At 37.9% G+C, this 26,220-nt stretch overlaps 1 protein-coding gene across 2 annotated transcripts in view; it reads left to right on the top strand.

The window, feature by feature from the left end:
• Positions 1–2,089: 2,089 nt before the first annotated feature.
• LOC117345159 (sodium- and chloride-dependent glycine transporter 2-like) overlaps positions 2,090–26,220 on the top strand; it is a 30,257-nt gene continuing 6,126 nt past the window's right edge. The window contains exons 1-12 of one of the 2 annotated variants that reach the window (XM_033908155.1): positions 2,090–2,375; positions 6,930–7,071; positions 10,284–10,415; positions 11,155–11,413; positions 14,549–14,681; positions 15,424–15,558; positions 16,104–16,207; positions 16,775–16,899; positions 17,506–17,618; positions 17,857–17,988; positions 18,889–18,988; positions 19,868–19,968. In XM_033908155.1, the coding sequence (XP_033764046.1) occupies positions 6,936–7,071; positions 10,284–10,415; positions 11,155–11,413; positions 14,549–14,681; positions 15,424–15,558; positions 16,104–16,207; positions 16,775–16,899; positions 17,506–17,618; positions 17,857–17,988; positions 18,889–18,988; positions 19,868–19,968 (1,470 nt within the window). In that variant the 5' untranslated portion in view covers positions 2,090–2,375; positions 6,930–6,935. Of the gene's footprint in view, positions 2,376–6,915; positions 7,072–10,283; positions 10,416–11,154; positions 11,414–14,548; positions 14,682–15,423; positions 15,559–16,103; positions 16,208–16,774; positions 16,900–17,505; positions 17,619–17,856; positions 17,989–18,888; positions 18,989–19,867; positions 19,969–26,220 lie in introns of both variants that reach the window. The other variant, XM_033908154.1, reaches the window with a different exon arrangement.

The raw sequence follows: 26,220 nt of genomic DNA, 5'->3' as shown, positions 1-26,220 counted from the left end.
TCATAGTGGTAAGGTTTCGCCACTTTTAACGTTTGGGGCTCTTTGAGCCATCTGCCAGCTGACCACAATTGGTTTCTCTTAGTCCTTCAGCTTCATCCCACTGTGAGACCAATCGAGCGCTACAATCCCAGCTAACAAGATTAATATATAAATAATGTTGATATTATTTGATTTGTAATTGTAAACAAATAAATAATAAATAAGTAACTATTAATAAATATGTATAAATCGAGATATTTTCGCCTATTGTTTAACACTGATATATATAACCCGAGAATGATAATTAATTACGATGAAAGCTAGAAGAAAACATGTTGCTGCTGATTAAACTTTTAATCTACTTTAATCTGTTTATATCAATATAATATTCAAATTCATGCTTAAATGTCCAAAACTAAATAGTGAAGAGACAAACATATTTTGAGATGGATTTTTTTTCGGGCACAGTAGTCGGAACATCCTTTACCAACACAGTTGGCCATGGCTTTTATTTCAATTTTTTTTATCGTTGTGTCTTTAATTGACGACTTTGTTGTCCTTCATTACAGCTAAACATTTTATTTGGCTATTTTGTTGTCCTTCGTTAGTACGTTAACACTTTAGTTGACTATTTTGTTGTCCTTCGTTAGTACGTTAACATTTTAATTGAATCTTTTAGTACTCTATGAATCCAGGAAATTTTCATTGACTTGACGAAGGCATCAATTTGAACCATTTTGAGGCCGCCTTCATTGTAGCTTTTGACAAGTTGGTTTCTAGATATTTTATCTTTCTTACCACTCCATACAAAGTTAAAGAATATTTTTTATAGTTCTTTCAATGTTTCATTATTTGGGTTTGGGATTTTAATAGAAAGGTGTTATAACTTAGATCGATACTTTGTCATACTAGTGAAATATATGCAGTGTGACATTCAAGGGGTAACCGTATATATCTAAACATATATCTAAAATTAACCATGTGACACAATAGATGATACTGATAGATCTCTGCAGCTGTTTGATGCAAATGAATGTGTCTTAAATTTTCTATTTATGGTTTTACTCCGATTGATATGCTACCGACAGATCTCCCCAGCTGTTTGATGCAACTTAATGTATTCTGATAGATTAAATGTGTTTACCATGGTTGGATTGTATTTCATATTGTGGTAAACAAGATTTGTAAGCAAACGACACAACATCGTCTTCAGTTTCAGGATTGCTTGTAAACGGACACCTTTATATCAATTACACGCGGTGATTGCAAATATTGTTTCTAGTGTTTTGCCTTTAAGATGTCTACCAGAATACGCCTGAGATGGGATGGTGTTTATATCTATCGTTGAAACACGAACGGTTTAGGTTGAAGTTCCTCTCAAGTCAGATGATCCGGATGTTACCAGCATGGTAAGTAGAGAAGCCAGGTACATATCTATATAATATCAATTGCCACAGAAAACGTTAATGACATATATTATAACTTTGGACCAGAAAAAAATGTTTAATTCGTGCCCTGATCGCGCCTCGAGCTCACGACCTACGAAACCACGTTGCATAGCCATAAACAACCCTGTCCTGCTGGCAGACAGTAAGACTTGTACCTGTTCCCCCTATTGCATGATCGTAAGATATTTTATTCTTCCTAAAGCCCCATTTTGAGCGTTTGTCAATATGAGGAAGATTTTTGGGATCTGCCCCTGGCCAAGACATACAAGAGTTAATAGAAATGGTAGTTGCTGGCTACTGATGCTCAGCATGTTGTGACTAACTCGTTGTTAGTATAATGAAATCGAGTGTTCTTCAGGGTATTCCTGCAGTTGCCGATTTCTGAATTCATACCTAAAATGCTTCTAATTTACGAACAACTCTTCATTGGCGTAACCCGTTCCAGATGGTATTTTGTAAAATCTTTTTGTTTTGCAAAGAGATAGAGTAACGAAACACAATCCTGACTTATGTTTCAACTTGGATTTTGAGTTTTTGCGACAGCTGACGTCATAGAGTTTCTGTTGTCGCTGGTCAGGGACTATAATTATGTACACTGAGCTATCATACCTTGCTACAGGTAGGCAAATATCTTATCATGTCTAAGTTTCGAATAAAAAATCCTTGCAATAAGATATGGCTGCTTTAGCTGTCGGTATTTTAATGAACGGCATGTTACATGTGAACATCTGATACCAGTATTTCGTTTCGAGTCGAATTATATCAACATAAGATATATACATTTATATCTCGGGGCGTACGGCCATCTATAACTAGGACTTTCATTGTGCTGGTGTAGGAGCATGAGTCGCTTAGATCCATCCCCATTGACGTAGATAGACATTGAGGATACTGCCGGGATAGTTACTTTTACGAGAAGTTGCAGGTACGCAGGATCTTCAGAGAAAGGTAACACTGATTCTTTTTACTCCAACGAACTTTAGTTGGGTTTTTAAATCATAATGTTGAAAGTCACTTAATCTCGTAGTTGAGAATAAACGTCCGTGTGGTTTGCATCCACCGATTCATTGTGTCAAAATATCTCCGTTGCCTATAAGACACGAATTTTAAGGTAATTTTCTTTTTTGAACCCAAAATTCAGTGTTAAATCTCGCTGGAAATGTGCTTTATTTGGCGACGGAATGAACGGAATGAAAACAGATTTTGAAATTCTGATCGACTCGCGCCGTGCACCCCACAAGTTGACAGACACAACACTGAACCCCACTAGTCGACCTTGGCCGTTCGTCCGTCCATAAGTTGTCTGTTTATCCTTTTTCAATAGTACTGTAAATCATGAAACATTGGTTGTGCATAAACTATCGTGGTTTTAGTGGTTGCTATGGAACCACGAATATAAATACAACGAATATTGTTGTATGTATTATTTTGATAATATTGTTGCATGGGCTAACCACGAATGTTAGTACCCTCGAAATTATTTGAAAACTCAAAACCACAAACGAAAGTACACACAAACAGTTATTCCTCTAATCCATCACCGACGTGAACGAGTTAAGGTTTGCTTTACTCAATGACCGGTCTATAAGGTGAACCTGACCTTGATATTGCGCAAACTGAATTATAATTCCAATTAATTGATATGATGTTACCATCTTCACTTAGATATGTCCGTAGAAGAAGTCATGAATGCAATGCTATTTAAATTCAGCTCCATAACATGATCGCGAGATCAGTATCCCTTCTTTTTTTCTAAACTTTTGTTTGCTAATGTTACTGTTTACCTTTAGTTGACTGGTCGACTCTAAAATGAAGGTTATTGCCAATATTCCCTTGCCGAGACAACCCAAAGCAGATAAAACTGATACATACAGTTCTCAGCTTGGCGTTCAGCCTATTTGATGGCATAAACCGGTTAACAGTAACACGAACGGTTGGGTGTCCGTCAACTGTGACAATGTGGCATTTCAGTGGGAGTGCACTTAAAAGTCGCCCGTAATTGGCCCTATCATCAATGGTATCATCATTAAATGACCTCATTTTTTCCGGAGGGCATAACACCTTTAAACAATTTTTAAACAGACTTAAATGACGTATTAATGTGTCAGTAATCAGTGATATTGTAATGAAGGTAATGATTCTAGAGACACCATTATCGGTATGTAGCAGGTGCATAAAGGTGTGAAGCTTTAGAAGATGAGGTGACATTCCTCGTAGTCCGGTTACCCTAAACGGGTATTATTATCAGTTTTAATGTCAAGATGATGGTAAATATGATCCCGAATGAAACTTTATCCACAACTACCGACTTTTGTATAAGCTACGTACTAAACGTCACGAGATTTTCGTACATACACCTTTTTTTACAATGAAAGCCATCAGCTGATAACAACCTTAATTATCCACCTGACAGATGGACTATGATGGAACCTTCTTAATATATATCACTATGCCATTATCAAACGGGACTTTGTCACTTTAGTCTATAGTTTGCTAGTATCAACACATCAGTCGTGTCGCCTGAATCGCTGTTACCTAGAGGTAAAGGACGGGAGATTTGGTTTGGTTTGTTTAATGTCCCATTAACAGCCAGAGTCATTTAAGGACATGCCAGGTTTTGGAGGTGGAGGAAAGCCAGAGTACCTGGAGAAAAACCACCGACCTACGATCAGTACCTGGCAACTGCCCCACGTGGTTTTTGAACTCGCAACCTACAGATGGAGGGCTCGTGATAGAGTGTCGGGACACCTTAACCACTCGGACACCGCGGCCCCAGGACGGAAGACAAATAATATTTAAGATTTCTGTCATCGTTACCTTTATCATTTCTTTCGATGGTTGACGCTACCAGGTACTAGGAAATTAACCGATTTAGGCTTTGTATAATTGCAGCAATTCCAAGATCTCGATTAGTGAGCCTCGCCTGGTATCAAAGCAAGCAGATGTGAATAAGAAAAATATTAAAATTTGGTTAGGATCCTAAATTATTTTGAAAGGGTGCTTGACTTCCTCGTCTAACCGAAGGCCTAATACCATAGCCTCAAAACACTCACTAGTGTCCAGAGAAAATTAAGATGATTAGAAATGTAAAAATAAAAATTAGATTAAAACAATATTATTTTTAAGTAAAAATTATTACCGATTTGATAAAATATGCATAACAAAGTAAACTTATACCTGTTGAAACATATTTGAGGAACTAAACAGCCGTTTAAAATTGTTATCCACTTAGAATTTCGGTATGTCGTCAGAGGCAACTAATGTGGGAATACGCGAAATTAGGGATGAGAGTTTGTTCTTTATCCTCTTCAGGTTACTGAGGAATGTTCGTGGTTTTACAAAACCAGATTGTGATTTTTTTAGTCTTTTGCTCTTTTTTTATGATTATGAACAAAAACTTGTGCCAGATTTTACAATAAAAATCGCTTTTCAATCTTACCTCATATCCTTGAGAACCTTGAAAACAACTGTCTGTACAGAAAAGGAAGGAAACTAATTTTACCATTGATTTAATTTGGACATATTTCTTACTTTTTAACTGTCTATTTGTCTTTAATTTTATCGGCTAATGTGTCGTAAATATAGAGAAGAATAATAACAAGTATACATGTATTGGAAGGCCTCGTCATTCTTCTGCACATCTATCATATGATCTTGGCTGACCTGTATACGACGCAAAACCCTAGTACAAACAAACCCGTGATTATGCTCTCCCAGACTCTCGTCGCCTGATGACATTTGTAGTTACAAGGACGTAAAAACTCGAACAAAGAGGAAAACAAAGTAATGTTCTCGCTTGACCGGGTGCATGCGCCTATAAAGTGGATTTCGTTGGTATTAGATGTCCACGCTATGCAGTCTATACAAGTATTTTTTCTCGGCTATTTCTACATCACCATTTATCTACCTGATTGTTGGCAATTTCATTTTGGCTTCTCAGTTTACATTTTACTTACATTTAAATGCCACTCACTGATAATCGTAATATATCCTTTGGTTATAATGGTGTATTGTATAAAGATCAACTGAGAGATTTAAGTAGAAACCAAATACTGAATAAAGTGCATAACACATTTGTTTTTTTTCTATTATCAGTATAATTAGACCATGTCCGGTGAGGCATTTCAGTGTGAACGTACTATAAGTAACAGTTAGGCTTAGCTGTTGAGAGGATGTTAAACAACAAAAGACAGAAAGTTTGGGGGGGGGGGGGATAAAAAAGGGCCTAAAATATTAAATTGTGGAGAAGTTGAGTTACACCTTCCTAAATATGTAATCAATTTGTTGATTTTGGATTTCATATAATTTTGATAAAATTTTTAAATTATCCATTCGGACCATCCTTTGAATCAATACCGAATAGCTTTATCTAATTATCTAAGTAGTAAATTTATTATTTTTAAGCCATTTTTGGAATCTTATATAAAGATATATAAATACTTTAGGTAAATACATCTAATTTCGATATGCGTTTCTATAACTGTTAAAACTTCTATCAATGTAAGCCGACACGATTCAGATATATACTTCTTATTCCTGTCAGGTAAGACACAGGATTTTACCTTATGACCCCATGGTATCGGATCGAACGGGCTGACAACTGAATGTTTTTTTTCTGGGGGAGGAGGACTATTTATAAGGCATATATCTAAACATGTCCTTAACTTCCTAGTATTCTTCGCTCCATGCACGCAGAAACGATAGAGAACAGGTTAAGTCCTTCTACCTGAGTCCGGCTAGTGATCTTTGTGGACTTCCGCTGATAAACTCGCGCGATTTATGTGTACCCGAAGTTTTCCGCATGTTTAAGACTGCGGGTATCTGCGACTTTCCTGCCTACTTACGGACAGGTTCCGACGAGATCCCGACAAGATACTGACAGGTCTTCTGTGGAGTTCGCTTTAAAAAAGCAAAAAAAAAAAAAAAAAAAAGGGGGGGGGGGGGGGGGGGGGGGGGGGGCGGAGAAGGAAAAACACCTCCCCATCCCGCCCAGAATAAACATATCAGTCCTACCCGGAACGGTGTGGCAGGGTTTTAAGATATCTTAATTTGGGATCTTTTATTTTTCTCCTCCCCCCCCCCCCCCCCCCCCTCCCGTAATGACTCTATGATACCGTGTCTAGTTTGATGTCACTATGAAATAATCCGTCAGTATACCCATCAATCGTCACACTTTGTTGAAACCGAACACCTATACTAACAGCATAGTCCTGTTTGTACTGGTAGAATTATCAATTATTAATTACTAAAATGAATGTTGACAGCATTATATTGGTTTTGTTTTGGGTTAAAGTTGCGTGGGACCACTAGTTTCATTAAATTTCCACTGTGTTCGATCATTATCGGGATTATTGGTGATTTAGCGTTACGCATCACCGATTATTCTCATAAATAAGTAAAATGTAATGATGAATTCACAGTTGTTTTGGTATGAGTTTTTATAATACTTTTTAACCTGATGCGTTTCTGTCTCAATTTTCACGAACAGGTTTTCACGAACAGGTAAAAATGGCGGATGGAAAACAGGCGAATGCGCGTGGAAATTGGAACAATTGGTACGAGTATTTATTTTCCTGCATTGGCTGTCTGGTCGGACTCGGAAATATCTGGCGATTTCCCTACGTCTGCTACAAAAATGGAGGAGGTAAGATAATGTTTTATTTATCAAATAACTGCCAGCATTTAGTATCTATACCAGGGTCAATGTACATCGGAAAGGCTGCAGCAACGTCCTCAGTTAAATGTTTGAATATTTAATTCGTATTTACAAAAAGGTACTCGATTAGATATTTCACCTATGAATGCATTTGTTGAATATATTCTTTCACTTAAAATGGCAAATACACTCATTTCGAATGTTAAAACGCGATGGTATCACCTTTGAGTGATATGCAAATGAGTTGTCCACGTGCAGACTCACCACGTGATCATGACAGCGTATGCACGTGCGATTAATCGTCAGAGAGTCGGTTGATGGTCCATTGAATAGTGCCAATATCAAAACCCTTACTTCATTTATTAAAAGTAAGAATCTCTGAATGATTCACCGACGCCATTGTAAAGCCAGATTGTTCTATAGATGGTGTTATTTGTAATTTCTTTATATTTGTTTACATTTTACCCTTGTTTACTTGATTTTGAGTTTGAATTAAGGCTTTCGTTAATATGTCGGTATTCTTTGTTGTTTTTACAGTTTTCTGTATATGTTGTTATATGCTTTGTCGTAATTCTAATTTAATTGAGATGTCGTGATTTTATATAAAACAACGGCAAAATAAGAACAATACTACAGATTCGCGTGGAGACCCATGATAAAGTAAAGGGAGAATTAGACCAGGTGTCTCCAGAGAGTGAGCATCTTTTGATTCATCGAGGACACCCGCCATTCACATCTATGTCAAATGAGAGTTAATTCACATATTCAAAATGAGAAGCAGGATGATGACAACGGAACCAACAGCCATTTAAGCAAGCATAGCAAATCTCTGACTTCCTATCGCAAAAAAGAAGTCATGCTGTCGACCACAAAACAGTCCATTGTCTTCATCAACCTGGATCTGTCGAAACCCTGTATTGTCAGTCTTTCCGTAAGCAGTCCGATCTGTCGCGGGAATTGTGATAATGGTCAAATCCAGGTTAATTCAAAACTACAAAATAACAACTGGCTGACGAAAACGGAACCGTTACCACATCAACAAGTACAGGGCAATTCTGTCTTCCATATCGAACAAGGAAGTAGGATGTGTCCAAATAACATCATACCGTAAACATTAAACTTCCCTACGTCTTCATCAACTTTCATCTCTCGAAGCCATGGGTAATTAGGCTTTCTGTCAGCAGTCGGCGTTTCTCACGAGTATACACTAAATCATTTTAATTCAGCGTATTAATTTCGATACCGGACCGTTTTTAGATTAAACAAATAATTCCATGCAGGTTTATTATTTAATTAACACTATATAACCTCGATATACCCCCGAGAGTTGTTTTTTCAGGTAAAAACGATTGTGTATATTATATTCATGTTATAAAAACTGATTGTATATTTTATTTGGGTAAAAAGATGACATGTGCTGCTCCTTTATAATGAAGTATACCTTCACCAAATATGTCAACTTTCAGTTCGAGAACTTGGATTCAGTCAATGATATTATTCTTTGACGACGAATAAATGACTGGTATAAAAGAAATAGACTCAACTTTATTTACTTAGAAAACACTAACACCTCACACGAACTCATGGCGGAAAGCTCATCTCCCGAGAAATTTAAAAAGAGAGGAGAGTATATATTTAGATAGATGTTTACATAGCAGGTGTAGGATGTCAGCCATGCTCCGATAGATCTGGAAACTGAAACCATGGTGTCATGTTTACTGTGTATCAGGATTACATACATAGGTTGTCTATTTCAATTCCTGTTTTAGGTAGGCTTATAGCTTTTATATAGGTTTTTATTTTTTTTGTTTCAGACAGATTTTGCATTTATTTTAAAAACTTTTTCAAAAATGATTTTGCTGTAAACAAACAACATGATTAATTATTTGATATGCTGATATAGATTGGAGCGGTTAAATGAACTATTCATACTGGCACGATACCCCATATGTTGATGAATTCTAACCAAATCTCATAGACTTAACCTGTTGTATATGGGCCTTTAACAACCGTTCAAAAGACGAAGCTAATTGCACCTTTAGGATAAGGATTTTATTTAAGCATTGATTTCAATGGTTTTAGTTTCATAGGTGTATGAAGAACACAGTTTTGCAAATAAATGTCATATTGTGACGTTACGTTTTTCGTGCCATTTACTTTTCTCCAAAAGAGGTATGAAAGGGAAAAAATCAACCTCTAAGAAAGCTAAATTCTGCATACAAACAATGGAGAGTTGATTATTAATAAATGATGATTAATTATATGCCGAAAAATGAATAATATAATATAATTTCATCATATAGCTGTTTCGTCCTTCCAGTACTGGTCAGTGATGTTAGGAACATCATACAGTTGTGTCCTCCTTCTAGTACTCGTCATTGATGTAAAGGACATCATACAACTGTTCTGTCCTTCTAGGACTCCTCAGTGATGTTATAGACATCATACAACTGTTTCGTCCCTTTAATACTCGACAGTGATATCGATGTAAGAAACATCATACTGCTATTTAGTCCTTCTAGGACTTGTCAATGGCGACGTTAGGGAATCCTTTCACTTTGTTGTCCTTTTAGGACTCATCAGTGATGCTAAGAATATCATGCAGTTGCTCAGTCCTTCCAGGTTGGTCAGTGATGCCAGGGACATCAAACAGCTGTTACGTCCTACTAGGACTCGTCAGTGATGTTAGGGACATCAGACAACTGTTTAGACCTTCTAGGACTTGTCAATAATGTTATCGACCAAATCTGTTAAAATTTACAAAGTTTAGGGAGGACATAGGTCAGTTTTATGGTCGGCTATATGATTTTGTTGGGAAATGTTCTATTTCCTTTATGGGAAACGAAATCAAACCATAGCCGTCAACCCGGTTGTCATCCTGAGACTTTGAAATAAATCCTGAACATATCATGTTGTTCTTCTTGTTTTATCTTCATTTCATCGATTTTTAATTAACACAACCATTTTGTTCACGTAATGAATTGCTCTTGTTCTACTAAATTTTGCGATGTTAGATAAACACATCTTCATATCAAATATCTTGCTACATCAAGCTAGTTTTTGTGTCCTGGTCCTTTGCCATGTTTTTATTTACATTCGGAAAACTGTCTACATTATAGTGCATTGTTTCCGTCATGTTTTACAATAGAGTATTGTTTCCACTCTGTTTTATAATACTATTTTGTTTTTTCCTGTTGTAGGTGCCTTTCTCATTCCCTACTTTTTCTTCATGGCTGTGAGCGCCCTACCATTGATGCTTTTAGAGATATCCTACTCACAGTACTCCAATCTAGGGCCTGGCAGAGTCTGGATATGCTGTCCTCTCTTCAAAGGTATGTTCCATGAAACAAAATATTTCAAATCTAATTCATTGCATTGAAGAGAGCAAAAGTTTATTAACTTTGAGTGTTTTTTGTTTTGTTTTTAGCTTCTTAATTTTGTCCGTTTAAAAGTTCTTGTGTGCATGATGTATGTGTCTAATGGCTTTAATTGTTGGTTGACAGTAAAGATAAAAAAAATAAACCATTATGACATTTTCATTCATTCATTCATTCATTTTTGAGTAGTATCGAAATGATAAACAATACCTTAATGTTTAAACACATGGAGTAACATAAACTTTAATTATTGTTTCTGGCTTCATTATTTTTCGGGAAAATCTATGATAAATATTTATTGCATAAATAACGGTACGTCTTCTAATCAGAAATCTTCGGTGTTATAATATGAAATACTCAGAAAAAGGTTAGAATTGATGAGTTCCAATGTAAACTTGTTTTACATCAATTGCGACACAAGTTAAATTAACTCATATTAATCACACTTTCTGGCCCGGATGGAAGCACGCGAGGTGTCTTACTGTGACCTCATACATTTTCACGTCTGATCGGGGGGTCAAACCTCGGCTTCCTAGGTGAAAGGCAAATGTGTTAGCACTGTGCCACCCAACCACACGAATCTGTAAGCTTGATGCTTACTATTTTTTATTTCTGTTGTAAGTATTGGTTACGCATAGTGACCTTGACCTGTTCCATATACCCTTACGGTTAACTATGAAGTTTTATCTTACAGGTATCGGTTACGGCATGGTGACCTTGACCGGTATTGTCAGTATCTACTACAATGTTATCCTAGCCTGGACGCTCTATTACTTCGGAATGTCCTTCTCCTCGGTCCTGCCCTGGAGCCATTGTAACAATGAATGGAACTCTCCGGACTGTTACACACGTATAGGCCGGACAAATAATTCTGTGACATTTAACACCACCGGAGAAACGTACAACAAAACGGAAAACAGGACAGCCATGACATCTAGTGAAGAGTTCTGGCAGTAAGGCGATTGATGTTGATTTGTGATTTTGGCTTTATTGTATTTTTCTTTAATTTGTTTTTAAATATCTTAATATCTTGTGTGTCTTTTCTAGAATCCTTGGTTATATCGATATGATATTGTTGTATACTAGGAGATAGAATTTGGTTCCGGGCAGAGTTAGCATTCAGTCAGGTGATCAGGATATTAGTGTGACCGCAAATCCAATCCTGTGTACAAATGTGTATTACGTCACATTTTGGTGTGAAGATGAATAAAGCATGGTCTGGGCGCGACTATGTGTCGTCGTTGTCTTCAGACGAATCACTAAACAAATGGCTGATACGTTTCAGATACATATTTGTTTAAGGAACGAACACGATAGCTCAGTTGGTTGAGTGTTGGGCTTATGCAACAAAGTGTAGATCCAAGGTGTGTGGCTCGATTCCTACCTATTTGTGGTTGGTGTTACCTTTGCACTCGTGGATTTGTACTTTGTTAAATCACTACCTTGATAAGTCTTATTTGAAAAATACTAAACATACACTAACTACTATCCAATCACAATTTCATCAGTTTTTGTATAACCCAACCAGCATTGTGTATGATAAAGATGTGAAATGTAGCTTTTAAGAACGATAAAGGCCGGCTACTGACCACAATGTACCACCTTGATACCAACCAAGATGGCGGCCTCTATCAGAATGTTTTGCTTATTCGTCATCTATTGTTAAACCATTTCTCCATAACCAAAAGGAATCGCATCAAAGTAACACACATGCCAACCTTTCTACTTATCCTGTATTGATACGACGTTGTAATACGCATATCTCTACTCGTGATTATTATACTAATGGCGGGAGATCACACCCCGGCCCCATATAAAGAAAAATAATTATTTATGACATCCCAGCTGACTTGGTCAGGTGTAGATGTTTTTTGTGACAACTGTAGCGTTCGACATCTCAAATCGTTTATCGACCTCTGTTCAGCAGATTACGATCTTCGTCATCGATCGAATGTACAGTGGCTCTGTAACAATGTAATAGCAAAAATGTTGACTGGTTCACTTTCCATAGCTACGAAACATCCACGAACTACCATGCACCTTTACAAGACTCTGACGTCACTCCGGACTCCTTAACATCCCCAGTGTTCAGTCCCTTAAGGACAAGTAGCCCAAATGTCTCTGGATCATCGAATCATAGCAAACAAAGCCGACCTTATCCATTTAATGGCAGTCATCCTCACATCAATGACCACCGTACCAGGTCAACCCCAACAAAACATAACCTGCGTATTCTAACCATGAACTGCGGGAGCCTGGTTGTCAGGGGGTCTGAATTTGCTGCGTTCCTATACCACACAAAACCAGACATTGTATGTGGCACCGTATCATGGCTAAGGTGTTTACAACAAGGGCTTAATCCTTAATTATAAGGGCGCGATACGCCCAAGTGAGATTTCCCCAGGTAACTATAGGATGTATCGTAATGACCGAATCTCACTCGGCGGTGGATTGCTTGTCCTGGTCCATAATAACTTTGTGTCTTTAGAGCAACCTGAATTTATAACATCTTGTGAACTGGAATGGGAAAATATCAGTTTTAAGGTAGTTAGGACCTGTATGTAAGAAGGCCAGTCCAGTACTCGGCTTTGTCCGGAGGAACCTGCAGCACAGTTCCAAGACCACACGAGGAACAGCAAACATTGCTCTTGTTCACTCAACATTGGGAGTATGGATCCATATTTGGGGATATCTTCGTCCAATCAGTGGTTAAGGTGTCCCGACACTTTATCACTAGCCCTCCACCTCTGGGTTGCGAGTTCGAAACCTACATGGGGCAGTTGCCAGGTACTGACCGTAGGCCGGTGGTTTTTCTCCGGGTACTCCGGCTTTCCTCCACCTCCAAAACCTGGCACGTCCTTAAATGACCCTGGCTGTTAATAGGACGTTAAACAAAAACAAACAAACATCCAATCAGATGTCAACAAACTTGAGCGCATCCAAATGAAAGCGGCCAGATCAGTCACTAGAAACTATAGATATCGGGACACTTGTTCTTCGTAAGATCAATAAGAACCAGCTTGATAAGAGTACCATCGCCGCGCAAAATCTCAACATCCTCAAGGATCATCTTTGCTGGGGCTAGATAAACAATACCATGCGCCCTCTCCCCGTCAATATTCATGCCAGTATTCGTCATTTGAAGAAACCATGCAGATACAGATACAAACAAACGTTCTGATGATAATCCCTAAACGATATCTTCATCCTATTTCCTAGTCCCTCTGTGGAGTGTATGTGATATATTTGTACGGTTCATATCAGCGGGTGTTCCTATTAGTCGGCTGATGATTTGTCCTAATTACATACCAACATACATTGGAGTCCATATCCAAATATAATGGAATCCGTAGTTTGACGATCAATAAAAGAAAATGTGTTTTCATTTGAAATAGGTTAGATATTCGGTCTTGTTGATATGCCCAATGGTTCCATTGTCAACGCCCTAGATTTCAGGTGCCGATGTAGCAGAGTGTTTAAGGTTTCTCGACACTTTATCACTAGCCCTCCACCTCTGGGTTCAAAAACTACGTGGGGCAGTTGCTTTTTCTCCGGGTATTCTGGCTTTCCTCCACCTCCAAAACCTACACGTCCTTAAATTACCCTGGCTGTTAATAGGACGTTAAGCAAAATAAACCAAACCAAACCAAAATATAGAATATGACTTAACCTTGAACTTGACCTAGATTTGTATGGCGGGTGTCGCGGATCAATCTATATTTAGCCGTCGATTTATCGTTTTTTGGCTGGAATCGTGGTTTCGTTATTATGTCGGTATTTCATTTAACAATTAAACGCTTGGTAGATTGTATTTATTGGCAATATCAATGCAATCTGGGTGACAGATAAATAGAATGACGCCCGTTAAATTTCTACATCCGGAACCGATAATATTACTAAATAGGGTTGAAATTAGCGAACTTTGACTTAAAGCGTTATTTCGAAATGAAATGAAACATGTTACTCAAGCAATAAAAAATATTTTAAGTTTTAGGTTGTATTGGAAATTCACAATCGTATATCTGAATGTAACTTACTTTTTTTCCGTTAACAATTGACACTTTGTATTCATTTTCCTTCTGTTTCAGACGAAATGTCCTTGATATTTCTGACAATGTAGAAACTATGGGAGGCATTCGATGGCAGCTCGCCCTTGCATTATTTGCCGCGTGGATAGCAGTGTTTCTTTGTCTCATCAAAGGAATAAAGACTTCCGGAAAGGTAAGTAACTCTGTTTTTGAGTGTCCATATCCAACTTATTTTGAAATCTATTTTCAGAGTATTTATTTTGATAGTAGCAATATGAAATCAATTTCAATATTACAATTTCATTAAGTTGTATGTTAAGAAGATTTTAGTTTAATATGATTTTAAATCCATGTGTTGAGAGTGCTTAATAGACATTTTTAATTAACATTAATCTTGCAATAATCCAAATTGGAAAAGCGTTTGGAAAAGTAAGGAAAATATGAAAGAAAAAAAAAAACTCACTAGAATACAAATCTAAATTCAGAGTGAGGGAAATATAGATATAGATAACTAATATTCAGAAATAAGCAGTTGCTTTATTGAAGAAAAAAAAATTCTGCAACGAAAGGTACATCACAATTGTAAAGTATGTTTTCGTGTAATGTTTGATTCATACTTATTGGATTATTATATTTTACAACCCTTTCTATATGTTATTGCTCCTTTACTCAGAGTTAAATTTCTTACAAACACACAGCTCCAAATTTTTGTATCTCAAAATGATTGGCCCCAAACGCCTCGGAAATATCCTAAAATGAGAATGACGAAATAATTGTATGACGTAATAGCATTTACAAATCGACATATGCTGTACGTAATACTCAATTCTAAATGTGTGCTTCCCATATTTTATTGACATTTGTTAATCTAGTGGCATGTCTTGTACTTAATGTAAACATCACAAAATGATGTCCATTTCCTGTCTGTTCTGTAGGTAGTCTACGTGGCAGCGACAGTTCCTTACATATTCCTCCTCACACTCTTCATACGTGGAATGACTTTGCCAGGCTCTAAAGATGGACTTCTATTTTACCTCATTCCCAGGTGGTCAGACCTTGGCAAATTATCGGTAAGTTGTATGAATATGTTTTACCATATTCATAGGTGGTCAGATATACTGGTAAGACAATGGTTTACTTTATTCCTTGTATATGGTTAGCCCTAGGCATGCTATGGGAACATCATATGGTTTACCTCATTACTAGGTGATCAATCGGAACGTTACATTATATAATTAACTTCATTCCTAGGTTGAACAACCTAGGTTAATCAGTAGTATTTTGTATAGCTTACTTCGTTCTTAGGTTGTCAAAACTACATATCAGTAGTTATATTAGCGACACGTAATTGTATAGCTGACCTCGTTCTTGGTCATCATACTTGATTCCGACGTTAATGCTGATGGTAATTTCATGCCTAGTATTTATTAACTTTCGTCGCTAAATGACCCAAATGTATTTTGTGCCATTAAATAAATAAGCTGATTAAAATAATCCTAGCTGCAGATACGGTGCACTTGTAATAATATATCAATGCTCTTTTGGTTGATGACGAAATGCAGATATATATACTTGATGTTTTAGTAAATAAACACGTTTGTGATTATTTATTAAGGTTTGGGGTGATGCGGCCGTTCAGATGTTCTACTCGGCAGGGATAGGGTGGGGTGGCATGGCCACTCTAGCTAGTTACAATAACTTCAACAACAACTGTTACAGGTAAAATAAATTTAATAGCTGTGGTAAAGTCACTTATTTCCAGGGATCACCATGGCGCCAGATTTTACTATGGAAGAACCATACGGGGATGCTTTTTTTCATTCGCGCCGCAAGACCACTATTAACTTATTAAAGGGAGATAACTTCAAATGAGTTATGTTACTTGTCATTCTGAAGCGAGATGAGTTGTTGTGTAGTAGTTATTTCCACTAGAAAATTGTTTCCAGAAATAAAGATAAACTGTCTAAATTATAGTAATTTTAATTTAATCAGTTGATATGTAAGAAGAATATATACAGCATTTACCTGTTTCTGACTCATCAATACTTGTACATCGTTAAATAATACATTTACTATGCTCGTTCTTCGTCCTCTTCACCAACTCAGCCTTTCTCAAATCCATGCTCTGCTACTTACACCCTGTTATAAGACATAGAGAACATTTCTATATCGTTGTTGATAGAATTCGTTTATATACAAAGAATTGAATACTATATACAACTATTTATTGCTTGTACAGAAAAAATATAGGTATTATTCACGTGCTTTCTTGTCCAATTCCTTCAGAGATGCCATGCTACTTCCCTTACTAGACGCCTTGACAAGCTGGTTTGCGGGGATGGTTATATTCGCTACTCTCGGCTACATGGCCAACGAGGCTGGGGTACACATAGGCGATGTCGTAGCTAGTGGTACGTATATTTACATTCTGCTTACCTATTCTAAAATATAGATATATTCTTGTCTTTTCCTCTAATTTTAAAGTCAAACTTTCTGATACTAATTGAGGCTTAAAAAGATGTTTAAATAACATCAACGTCTTTATTTATCAATAAAAAATAGTTCGGAGAAAATGCAAAAAGTAGTTTCGTTCATGAAATTGAGGACACTTATTATATAACGTAATATTAACTAGCCATCATAAGGCGTAATAGATCTTACAAGTTCAAGTCGAAATTGGACGGGCGTATTATGGTATAGCGCCTTGTCGGGACGTCCGTCCGTTTGTCCGTACGCGTAAAGTTTCTTCAGTCGTCTATTGTTCAGGCAGATCACGTGTTATTGTCCTAATTATTGACATGGGGGCTCATATGGTGTATCTGAATACATGGTGTATCTGAAAAATCAAACAAACAAAACGTCATCGGATAAGGCCAGACGGTCGTACAATGCCTCAATTTGCGGTGCTCTTGTTTTATATGTAGTTATTAAAAATATCGAAAATAGGCGCTAAAATTGTATCACATCTGATAATTTGATTGTGTAGTGATTACTTAATTTACTCCGTTTGCGTACAGGTCCTGGTATAGCTTTCATGGTTTATCCAGAAGCATTATCAACACTCCCTCTACCCCAGCTCTGGTCTGTCCTGTTTTTCCTGATGTTGTTCACTGTTGGCTTGGACAGTCAGGTGATTTTTTTCCTATCTTAGGAATATTTATATTAGAGAGATAACTTCACATTTGGAAATAACAAAAACGAAACGAAATTCTACATTATTAAGCAATAAACATATTTATGATTATCATTTGCACATGAAATATTATTTTTGATTAATACACGAGTTTTGGTAACGAATATAGAAATATACTGGGGATGTAAATACAAATGTATATAAAAAACATGAGAATTTTTATTTTTTTTTAAAGATGGTCCATGTGCAGACTATTACGGGAGCTTTGACGGACAACTTCCCAAATTTATTTCGGAGCAGAAAGACCACTCTGACGGCTGGTGTGTGTTTGACTGGTTTTCTACTCGGAATACCGTGTGTCATGCAGGTATGTTTGTTACACAGCAATGGTATATGATATATTGTATTACGGATATTGGTAAATTATTTGAGCTTTCAAAGGTGTGATTACTGAAGCAAATGTGTTATATTCTCTACTCGACCTTAAACACGTATTTTCCCCATTTTGTGGTTGACATGTTCGTCGCACTGTTTAACGCATCATCAACAAATTTAGGTCATTTAAGGAAGGTGATTACTGAAGATGTAATTCTATAAGTTGAAGAATACTCAATAATAAGCGTGTTAAATGAGGGATCGTGTGAGTTAAGGGCCAACGTTTGAGGTGAATACTGTTTTGAAATATATTTTGGGTGTGCCGTAACCCTGGTTACCAAAAGAAACTTGCCCGATTTACTTTTTAATCACTTTTCATAAACAGTGAAAAAGGGCAACTCAGTGAATGCAATGCTTCGAAATGAATTTAAAATCATTTGTTACTTATGCAATGCTCTGATAGGTTTTCGTGTTGTATTCATGGAAACGTTTGCAACATCCTTGATGGACTGCAGCCCTGAACTATGTCGTGGCAAATTAACCTACAAACGCTTAGTTATGCGATTTGCGTTACAAATGACTTGACCGATCGCTGTGTTGAATTATTTCTTTTGAAGATAGTGACAGAGGAACAAGAAGCAAGTATAAAACCAATCAATTCAAAGTTTTCGCGAACCCGAGATTCGTTAGATGGATACCAAAGGATCATATTAGTTGTTTTGTATAAAATAATGTACTAACACATGTATCCACAAGATGGTGGTGTCTGAGCCTTCGAATTTGCCAGGGCATATTCCAGGGGTGCAGAGAGTGAAAGGAACCCTTTCATTGATATGTTGAAATTATCCATTTATGAATGTGAATTACAGAAATGATTTATATTTATATTTAGGGCGGTATCTACGTCCTGACGTTGATTGATTGGTACTGTGCCAGTGTGTCCGTGATGTTCCTCTCTCTCCTTGAAGTAGTCGTTATTGCATGGGTTTATGGTAAGTACTAAGTAATTTGGAACATCAATGCAGCTCAAAATATCGTCTGGTTGTTTTGCATGCTCGCAAAAGGTGAAGTTGGTGAAGTTCCGAACGCCATTTTATTTAAAGCTGAACGTTATGTTCTCACCTTTCATGAAAGAATTTCATCTATTTATCCCTCATTTCGAATGTAAAACGTGAAGACCGCCATTCATTGATGTCGTCTGGTTACACTCGGAACTCACACAAAAAATCAATTCTTCCTACATATAAGAGAGGTTTCGAATGAGGACCACACGTTGTTAGCCTCGCACGTGTCCAATACAAAACGCTGTTACATAAATGAGAAATAACAACATTTGTGAATTTCAGATGAATTGATATTGTGAATTTATCGTAAATCGAAATATTATACTAAACTATGGACAGCTTTTATATTTATGTTATGTTCAAATATCTCCTTCATAATAACGCTATAGACACCGTTGAAATTCTAGATGGATAATTGTTGTTCATGGAATTCTGGAACGTTTTAAATACCCGGATCGGCCTCGCATTGGGAGTATATTAAAAAGTCACCCGCACCTATCCCAAAGTCCACATACCGAATTTAGCCGAAATCTGACAACTCAGAGGCATTGAAATGGCAGATATTTTGAATTAAGTCGTAAAATATGAGCCTCACTAATACTCTTGTGAAGAGTAATAAGATATAAAAACCAGTTTTTAAAAGTAGAATTATCGAAGACGAATCCAAGGAAGAAAGTAATCCCAAACTAGTTTTTATTAAATCAAATAACAGTTGAAGAGTGCTTCAACACACATATATGTAACGAAGGTTATTTATACCTAGAAAAAGCCAAAGGTCATAAGAATATGATTTTTGTTTCTTTACAGGAGCTGATAGACTGATGAAAGACATTGAAATGATGATTGGATATAGACCAAACCCTCTCTGGAAGATAATGTTGAGGTTTATAGCACCATCGATAATATTTGTAAGTTGTTAACACGTGTTTATCGATGGCATCTATTGTTCGTGTAATTCTGTTTTTTTTAGATTGTGTATTTTCATATTGCGTCTTCAGTTACATGTTTAATGAAACCTGACTTTACCGACACTGAATGTGACTGAGTAGATTTGTCAGATACTGACAGTGTGTTGGTTTAGTCACTCTCGGCAGAGTGTGTGGAACATGTCTCCATTCATGTGAATATGGTCGGATATCACAGTGGTCGATAAAATCAGGTTTCACTGTACTACGCTTTTTTAAATTTCATAGCCTAGAGAGTGGGAAACATAGGTTGTCTGTTAATGTTGATTAAATAATGAATCGTCTATGCATTTGTAGCCGTTTCAGGAGAACACACAATCTCTTGAACGCCAGAGTTTCCAGTCCAAGTGTTTATTAATATAATATGGAAGCCTACAATTAAATAAAGTACTAATAATACCAATGGACAGGATAATTGTAGGAAATAAATAGATAATAAGAGATAGAATATACTTTTACATGAATATTATAATATAAATGAAGATATTATTACACTATTATAATATTACTACATATCAACAGTATACTGGTTAGTCTGTCTTACCAGGTTCCAGGGGATGACAGGCCAACCGCCCAGCTCCATGCCATAGGTATAAGTGAGAGTGAAAGGGATTGAGGTGTGTGAGGGCATGTGGCTGCGCATGCGCCTTCGAGTATTCTCGAGATGCATGCACAGTCACAGGTGATTGATACTCATACATTCCACTCTCTCAATCAAGCGACACTAACATGCACACATGGACAGGCTAGGCCCGGATTATGTATTGAGTAATATATATAATACAACTATATACAACTGTATAAATATATACACAGTCTACATACTTCCCTGCTGAGTGAAATGACTCCAGGCATTTTCAATTCTAGATAAATTCCAAATTACTAATATTCAAATGTAATGGAAAACTAGTTTGAACCAACATCATTGTTCCAGCACATGAGATGACACCCAAGTGGAAACTATGCAATTATATCATGTTACACTAAATATACTGAAGCCATCGAGGTGCTTTAAACTTGTTGAAGCGAAACCTATGTTTTCAAAATATTAAGTTCATTAAACTGGTAAACATAACTATATAGTATCATTTTTACAAATGATAGGTTATGAATACTATCCAGGGCATGGGATTTATTATGGACGTCCTATATGTACCAATTACCCTATATATTGCATGTTATGATGTAACTTTGCCTACTGGGTCCAGGGACAATATATATCACTCCAAGCTGCACTTTTACAAGTACTTCGGATACATCCCATTATAACTCACAGAACTGGCAAACAAAACAGTCCAATCTAAATCTAAATATATCAAAGGAACTGATCAAGTTGGGATCCAAGGGAGACAATCCATAACAGTTATGAAGCTGTTATTACCCAATGAGGACCATTAGACCAATTTAGGTTTAAAATATTACAGGATATAAAGATAAAAACACACAAATCTCTGATCTAATAGTGGAGAGGTTGGGGATACCCCTACCGGTCTCCTTAGACCAAACTGATTCAATTAAAATATACATGAATACTTAAAACATAGTAAGGATAATTGTACATATTTTTTAAAGATTTGTACTGTTACGTTACTGTTATACGAATACCTCATTGTCATTGCCCCTTACAGCCTGTACGGGAAATATCCAGTTTCCATAGCGATCTGGAGGTTTACGGGCACGATTTGAACGCCGCACTTCCGGAATTTCAAAACCAGAAGTGTTTTCCTCCTGAATACTAGTTTCATTGTTATCACTATGGAAATACTCAGGGTTAGGAACAGATAAATCCATGATACCAGCTGGATTAGTGAAATCCGATTCATTTATGACCGGTATCGTGTCTGATTCATCAGCAACTGTCGCCAATGTTCCCGAGTCAAGACTTGGCTCATTAAACCCTTGCTGTGCAGCTGGTGAATTTCCCTGTCGCTGCTGGTGATGCCTTCGTCGCCTCAGAGTTGTGGTGATTTCATCCTCAGACTCTGATTCTGTGTCTGACGATGATGATGCTGATCCTGGTTTTGTTTGAGTAGGGGGAACTGACTTTTTACTGTTTCCCTTGCGGTTTTGCAGTTTAGAGGGATCTCCCACAGGAATTGTGTTAAATGGGAGGAGCATGTTTCTGTGCAGGGTCCTGCGAGGTCCCTTACCAGATTCTAGCTTTACCTCGTACACAGGAATATCACTATTCGGTATATTAGAGACCAAATAGGGTTCCCGATCCCAACGATCTGCCAGTTTGTGTTTCCCCTTGAGGCCGACCTTCCTAGTGAGGACTCTGTCGCCAACCTCAAGCCTAGACTCATGTATAGACCGGTCATACCGGTGTTTATTCTGAGCAGCTTGCTTGGACGCCTCAGTCTGGGCTGCTTTATAAGCATACTCCATCCTTTTTCGCAGTTTGCTAACATAGGAGGAGTGGTCCCCTGCTCCCTGCTGACCAGGGTCAGTACCAAAAAAGGCATCAACCGATAATCGAGGGTGCCAACCGAACATGAGATAGTGGGGGGAATAGCCGGTGGCACCACTCTTAGTGGCGTTATATGCCTGAACTAGTGGTGCTATGTAAGACTTCCAGTCGGTCTTTTTCTCATCCTCTAGGGTAGCTAACATACTGAGGAGAGTTCTGTTGAACCGTTCAGCAGAGCCATTACCCATAGGGTGGTAAGGAGTAGTCCTGGTCTTCTTAACCCCTGCAAGCTTGCAGAGTTCTGCTATAACTTTGGACTCAAAGTTACGACCCTGATCACTATGCAATCTTTCAGGAAAGCTGTAAATTGCAATGAAATGCTCATACAGCGCTTTAGCTGTAGTGTGTGCTTTCTGATTGCGACAAGGTATAGCCTGGGCATACCTTGTAAAGTGGTCAGTAATGACTAACACATCCTCATAGCCACCTTTGGACTTGTCCACCCCGAGGAAGTCAATACAGACTAACTCCATGGGTCTGGACGTCACAATAGGAATCAACTCAGCAACAGCTTTCACTGGTGTCTTACGTAAAACACAGCGCTCACAACCCTCGACTTTACTGTCTACATCTTTCCCTAGACCTGGCCAATAGAAACGCTGACGTGCTAACCAGAGTGTTCTTTCTTTACCCTGATGACCTGCATCATCATGTACACCCTTTAGGGCGAGGGAATGGTATTTCTCTGGCAACACCAGCTGTTTCACATCTCGACCGTCTAGAGAAGCGGTTCTATACAGAATCCCATCCCAGAGACTCAACTTATTCCAAGTCCTCATCAGCTTCTGGACATATGGGGATTCACTTCTGAGTGTTTTCCCCCTGGGATGAAAACCGGTTCTCAAGAGCTCTGAAACTCTAGCTATGTCTCCATCATCCTTTTGTTCTTTCTGCCAATCAATTGTACCTAGCGTATCAGATAAAACTGCACACTCACTGGCCACATGAGGCACAGCTTCACCCACTACACAATCCATTAATGGGGCAACAGTGATAGCAGATTGGCAAATAGCCTTGACAACATCCGGATTCATTTGAGACATGCGTGAGAGACCGTCCGCATCAGCATTATTTTTCCCAGGTCTATAATGTAAGGTAAAATTGTAATTGGCCAATGCAGCTACCCAACGGTGACTGGTTGCATCCAGCTTAGCCTTACCCAGCACATAAGTCAGAGGATTATTGTCAGTGACAACCTGAAACGTATTACCATAGAGGTAATCGTGGAATTTGTCTGTGACTGCCCACTTAAGAGCTAAAAACTCCAACTTATGAGCCGGATAATTCCGTTCATTGGGTCTCAAGCCGCGACTTGCGTATGCAATCACTTTCTCTACACCATCTTGTTTTTGATAGAGCACAGCACCCAAACCGAGTGCACAAGCATCTGTATGGACAATGAATGGCTTCGAGAAATCTGCATAAGCTAGAATAGGAGGATTCACCAGTTTCTCTTTAACAGTGTCAAAAGCTGCCTGCTGAGGCTCACCCCACACCCACTCAGCAGCTTTCTTGGGTTTTGACTTAGATTTAGGCTTAGGTTTAGCCTTTGATTTCCTTGTCAAATCATGACCCTGTAAGAGTTTGTTGAGGGGTTGAACAACTTTAGAAAAGTCTTTGATGAAGCGTCTATAGTAGCCGCTAAACCCCAGAAACTGGCGTAACTCCTTTATATTCTTTGGCGGAGGCCATTTTTTTACAGACGACACCTTTTCAGGATCTGTCGCTATACCTTTTTCTGAGACAACATGTCCAAGATATGTAACTGATGTCTTGAAAAATTCACATTTTGAGGGTTTTAATTTGAGGCCGTGTTTCACTAGTCTGGCAAAAACTGACTCTAACCTGGTAAGGTGTTCGTCAAAGGTTCTGGAAAAAATTAGAATGTCGTCTAGGAAGATAAGACATTCCTTGAGGTGCATATCACCCATGCATTTCTCCATGAGACGCTGAAAACACGCCGGAGCACAACTCAAACCAAAACCCATTCTGTTTGTCTCCCAGAAACCCAGGTTACCAACAGAAAAAGCTGTCTTTGGTTTGTCAGACTCCTCAACTTCAACCTGCCAGTATCCAGACCTTAAGTCAAGTTTTGAAAAAAAACGTGACCCGATTAGACTGTCAACTGTATCGTCAAAGCGAGGTAGCATATAAGCATCCTTACGCGTGCGCGAGTTCAGCATACGGTAGTCTATACAGAATCGTAAAGACCCGTCCTTTTTCCGTACTAACACTACATTAGAACTATAAGGACTACTCGATTCTCTTATGACACCCGCATCATGCATCTCCTTGACATGCTGACGGACCTCCTCATACATACCAGGCGGTATTTTGCGATAGGGTTGTTTAAATGGTCTATCGTCTATGAGGTCAATGCGATGTTTCACAAGATCCGTACAACCAAAGTCAAAAGGACTGGTTGAAAAAGCATTTTTCCAGTTACCTAGAACTTGACGTGCCCTCAACAGTTGCTCGTCGGTAAGGTTCTCATAGTCAATTACTATGCCTAGTTCCTCAGGAACAGATTTGACATTTTGTTTAGTGTCAGCTGGTAGGTCTGAAGCCAAATTATCCACTACTTTTACTGGGTTAGCAGTGCAAATAATACTTTTTGGCTTAATAGTAACAGATTTACCCGTTACATTACATACCTTTACAGGAATTTTCACACTTGACACATTGTTATGAACCTTAATGACACGAGGACAAACTGTATATTTCAGGTCAGAGTTAATGGTATTCTCAGTAACAAGATTTTGTATATCTGGATCAAGTCCCCTTGCTATGCCAGTAATAACCATGGACTCATAAGGAGCCAAAGTGATTTGTTTCCTGCTCAAGGTTTTCACAGAGTAGGAGCAAGTTATACTGGACACAGCAATTTCCCATTCTGATGGTAAAATGACGTCATCCAAGGCTAATGATTTTACGACACGTATTACATTAGTACCTAACAGCGCTGGACACTGCTGGTTATACTCTGTATCTGGCACAACAAGTAACAACACGTCAAAACTAGCAGAAGACAAAAATGATAGACTGACAGTACATTCAATGTAGCCTAAATAATTCAAGAGTGAGCCATTAGCGACTCTAACCTCTAACCCCAAGGAATTAAGTTCCTGTAATGGAGGTTTTTCTGTTAGACTATTATAAAATGAAACAGATATGGTGGAAATCATTGAACCACTATCAATAAGACCTTTGACCTCTTGACCTTGAATAGTAATGAGGGCCTCGTTAGATGGTCCCAAAAGCTTATCCATTAACTCAGTACTGTGGCCACTCGCCATATGACCGGCCTCTGTTTGACCACATTCAGAGACCGCTACTCTTTTGGGTCAGACTTTTGATCTTTTTTTCCATGACCTTTGTTACCCTTGTAACCTTTGCCACGACCTCGACCTCTGTAGCCTGATTTCGATCTCTGATCATCTCTATCTGATGTGGTTTTACCAAGTTTGGAAAGTATTTGATCAAATTTGGACTCAAGATTAGAGGACATTTTTTCCTCCAGTGCCTTCAACTTTTTGTCCAACTCTTTACTAAGGTCGGTAGTGCACTGTTGGTCAACCTCACAATTGACAGCATGACTTTGACCCTTTTTTTTATTGTCTTGCTTGTCAGTACTATCCTGCCTACCTGCTACACCAGATTCCGACAGAGAAATTTCCTTATCAACAATGCGTATCTCCCGTAAAAGCTCATCAAAGTTCATTAAT

The sequence above is a fragment of the Pecten maximus genome, chromosome 16, assembly GCF_902652985.1.
Source record: "Pecten maximus chromosome 16, xPecMax1.1, whole genome shotgun sequence".
NCBI lineage: Eukaryota > Metazoa > Mollusca > Bivalvia > Pectinida > Pectinidae > Pecten > Pecten maximus.
The sequence above is the reverse complement of the archived record's forward strand: the minus strand, read 5'-3'. Positions and strand labels throughout refer to the sequence as shown.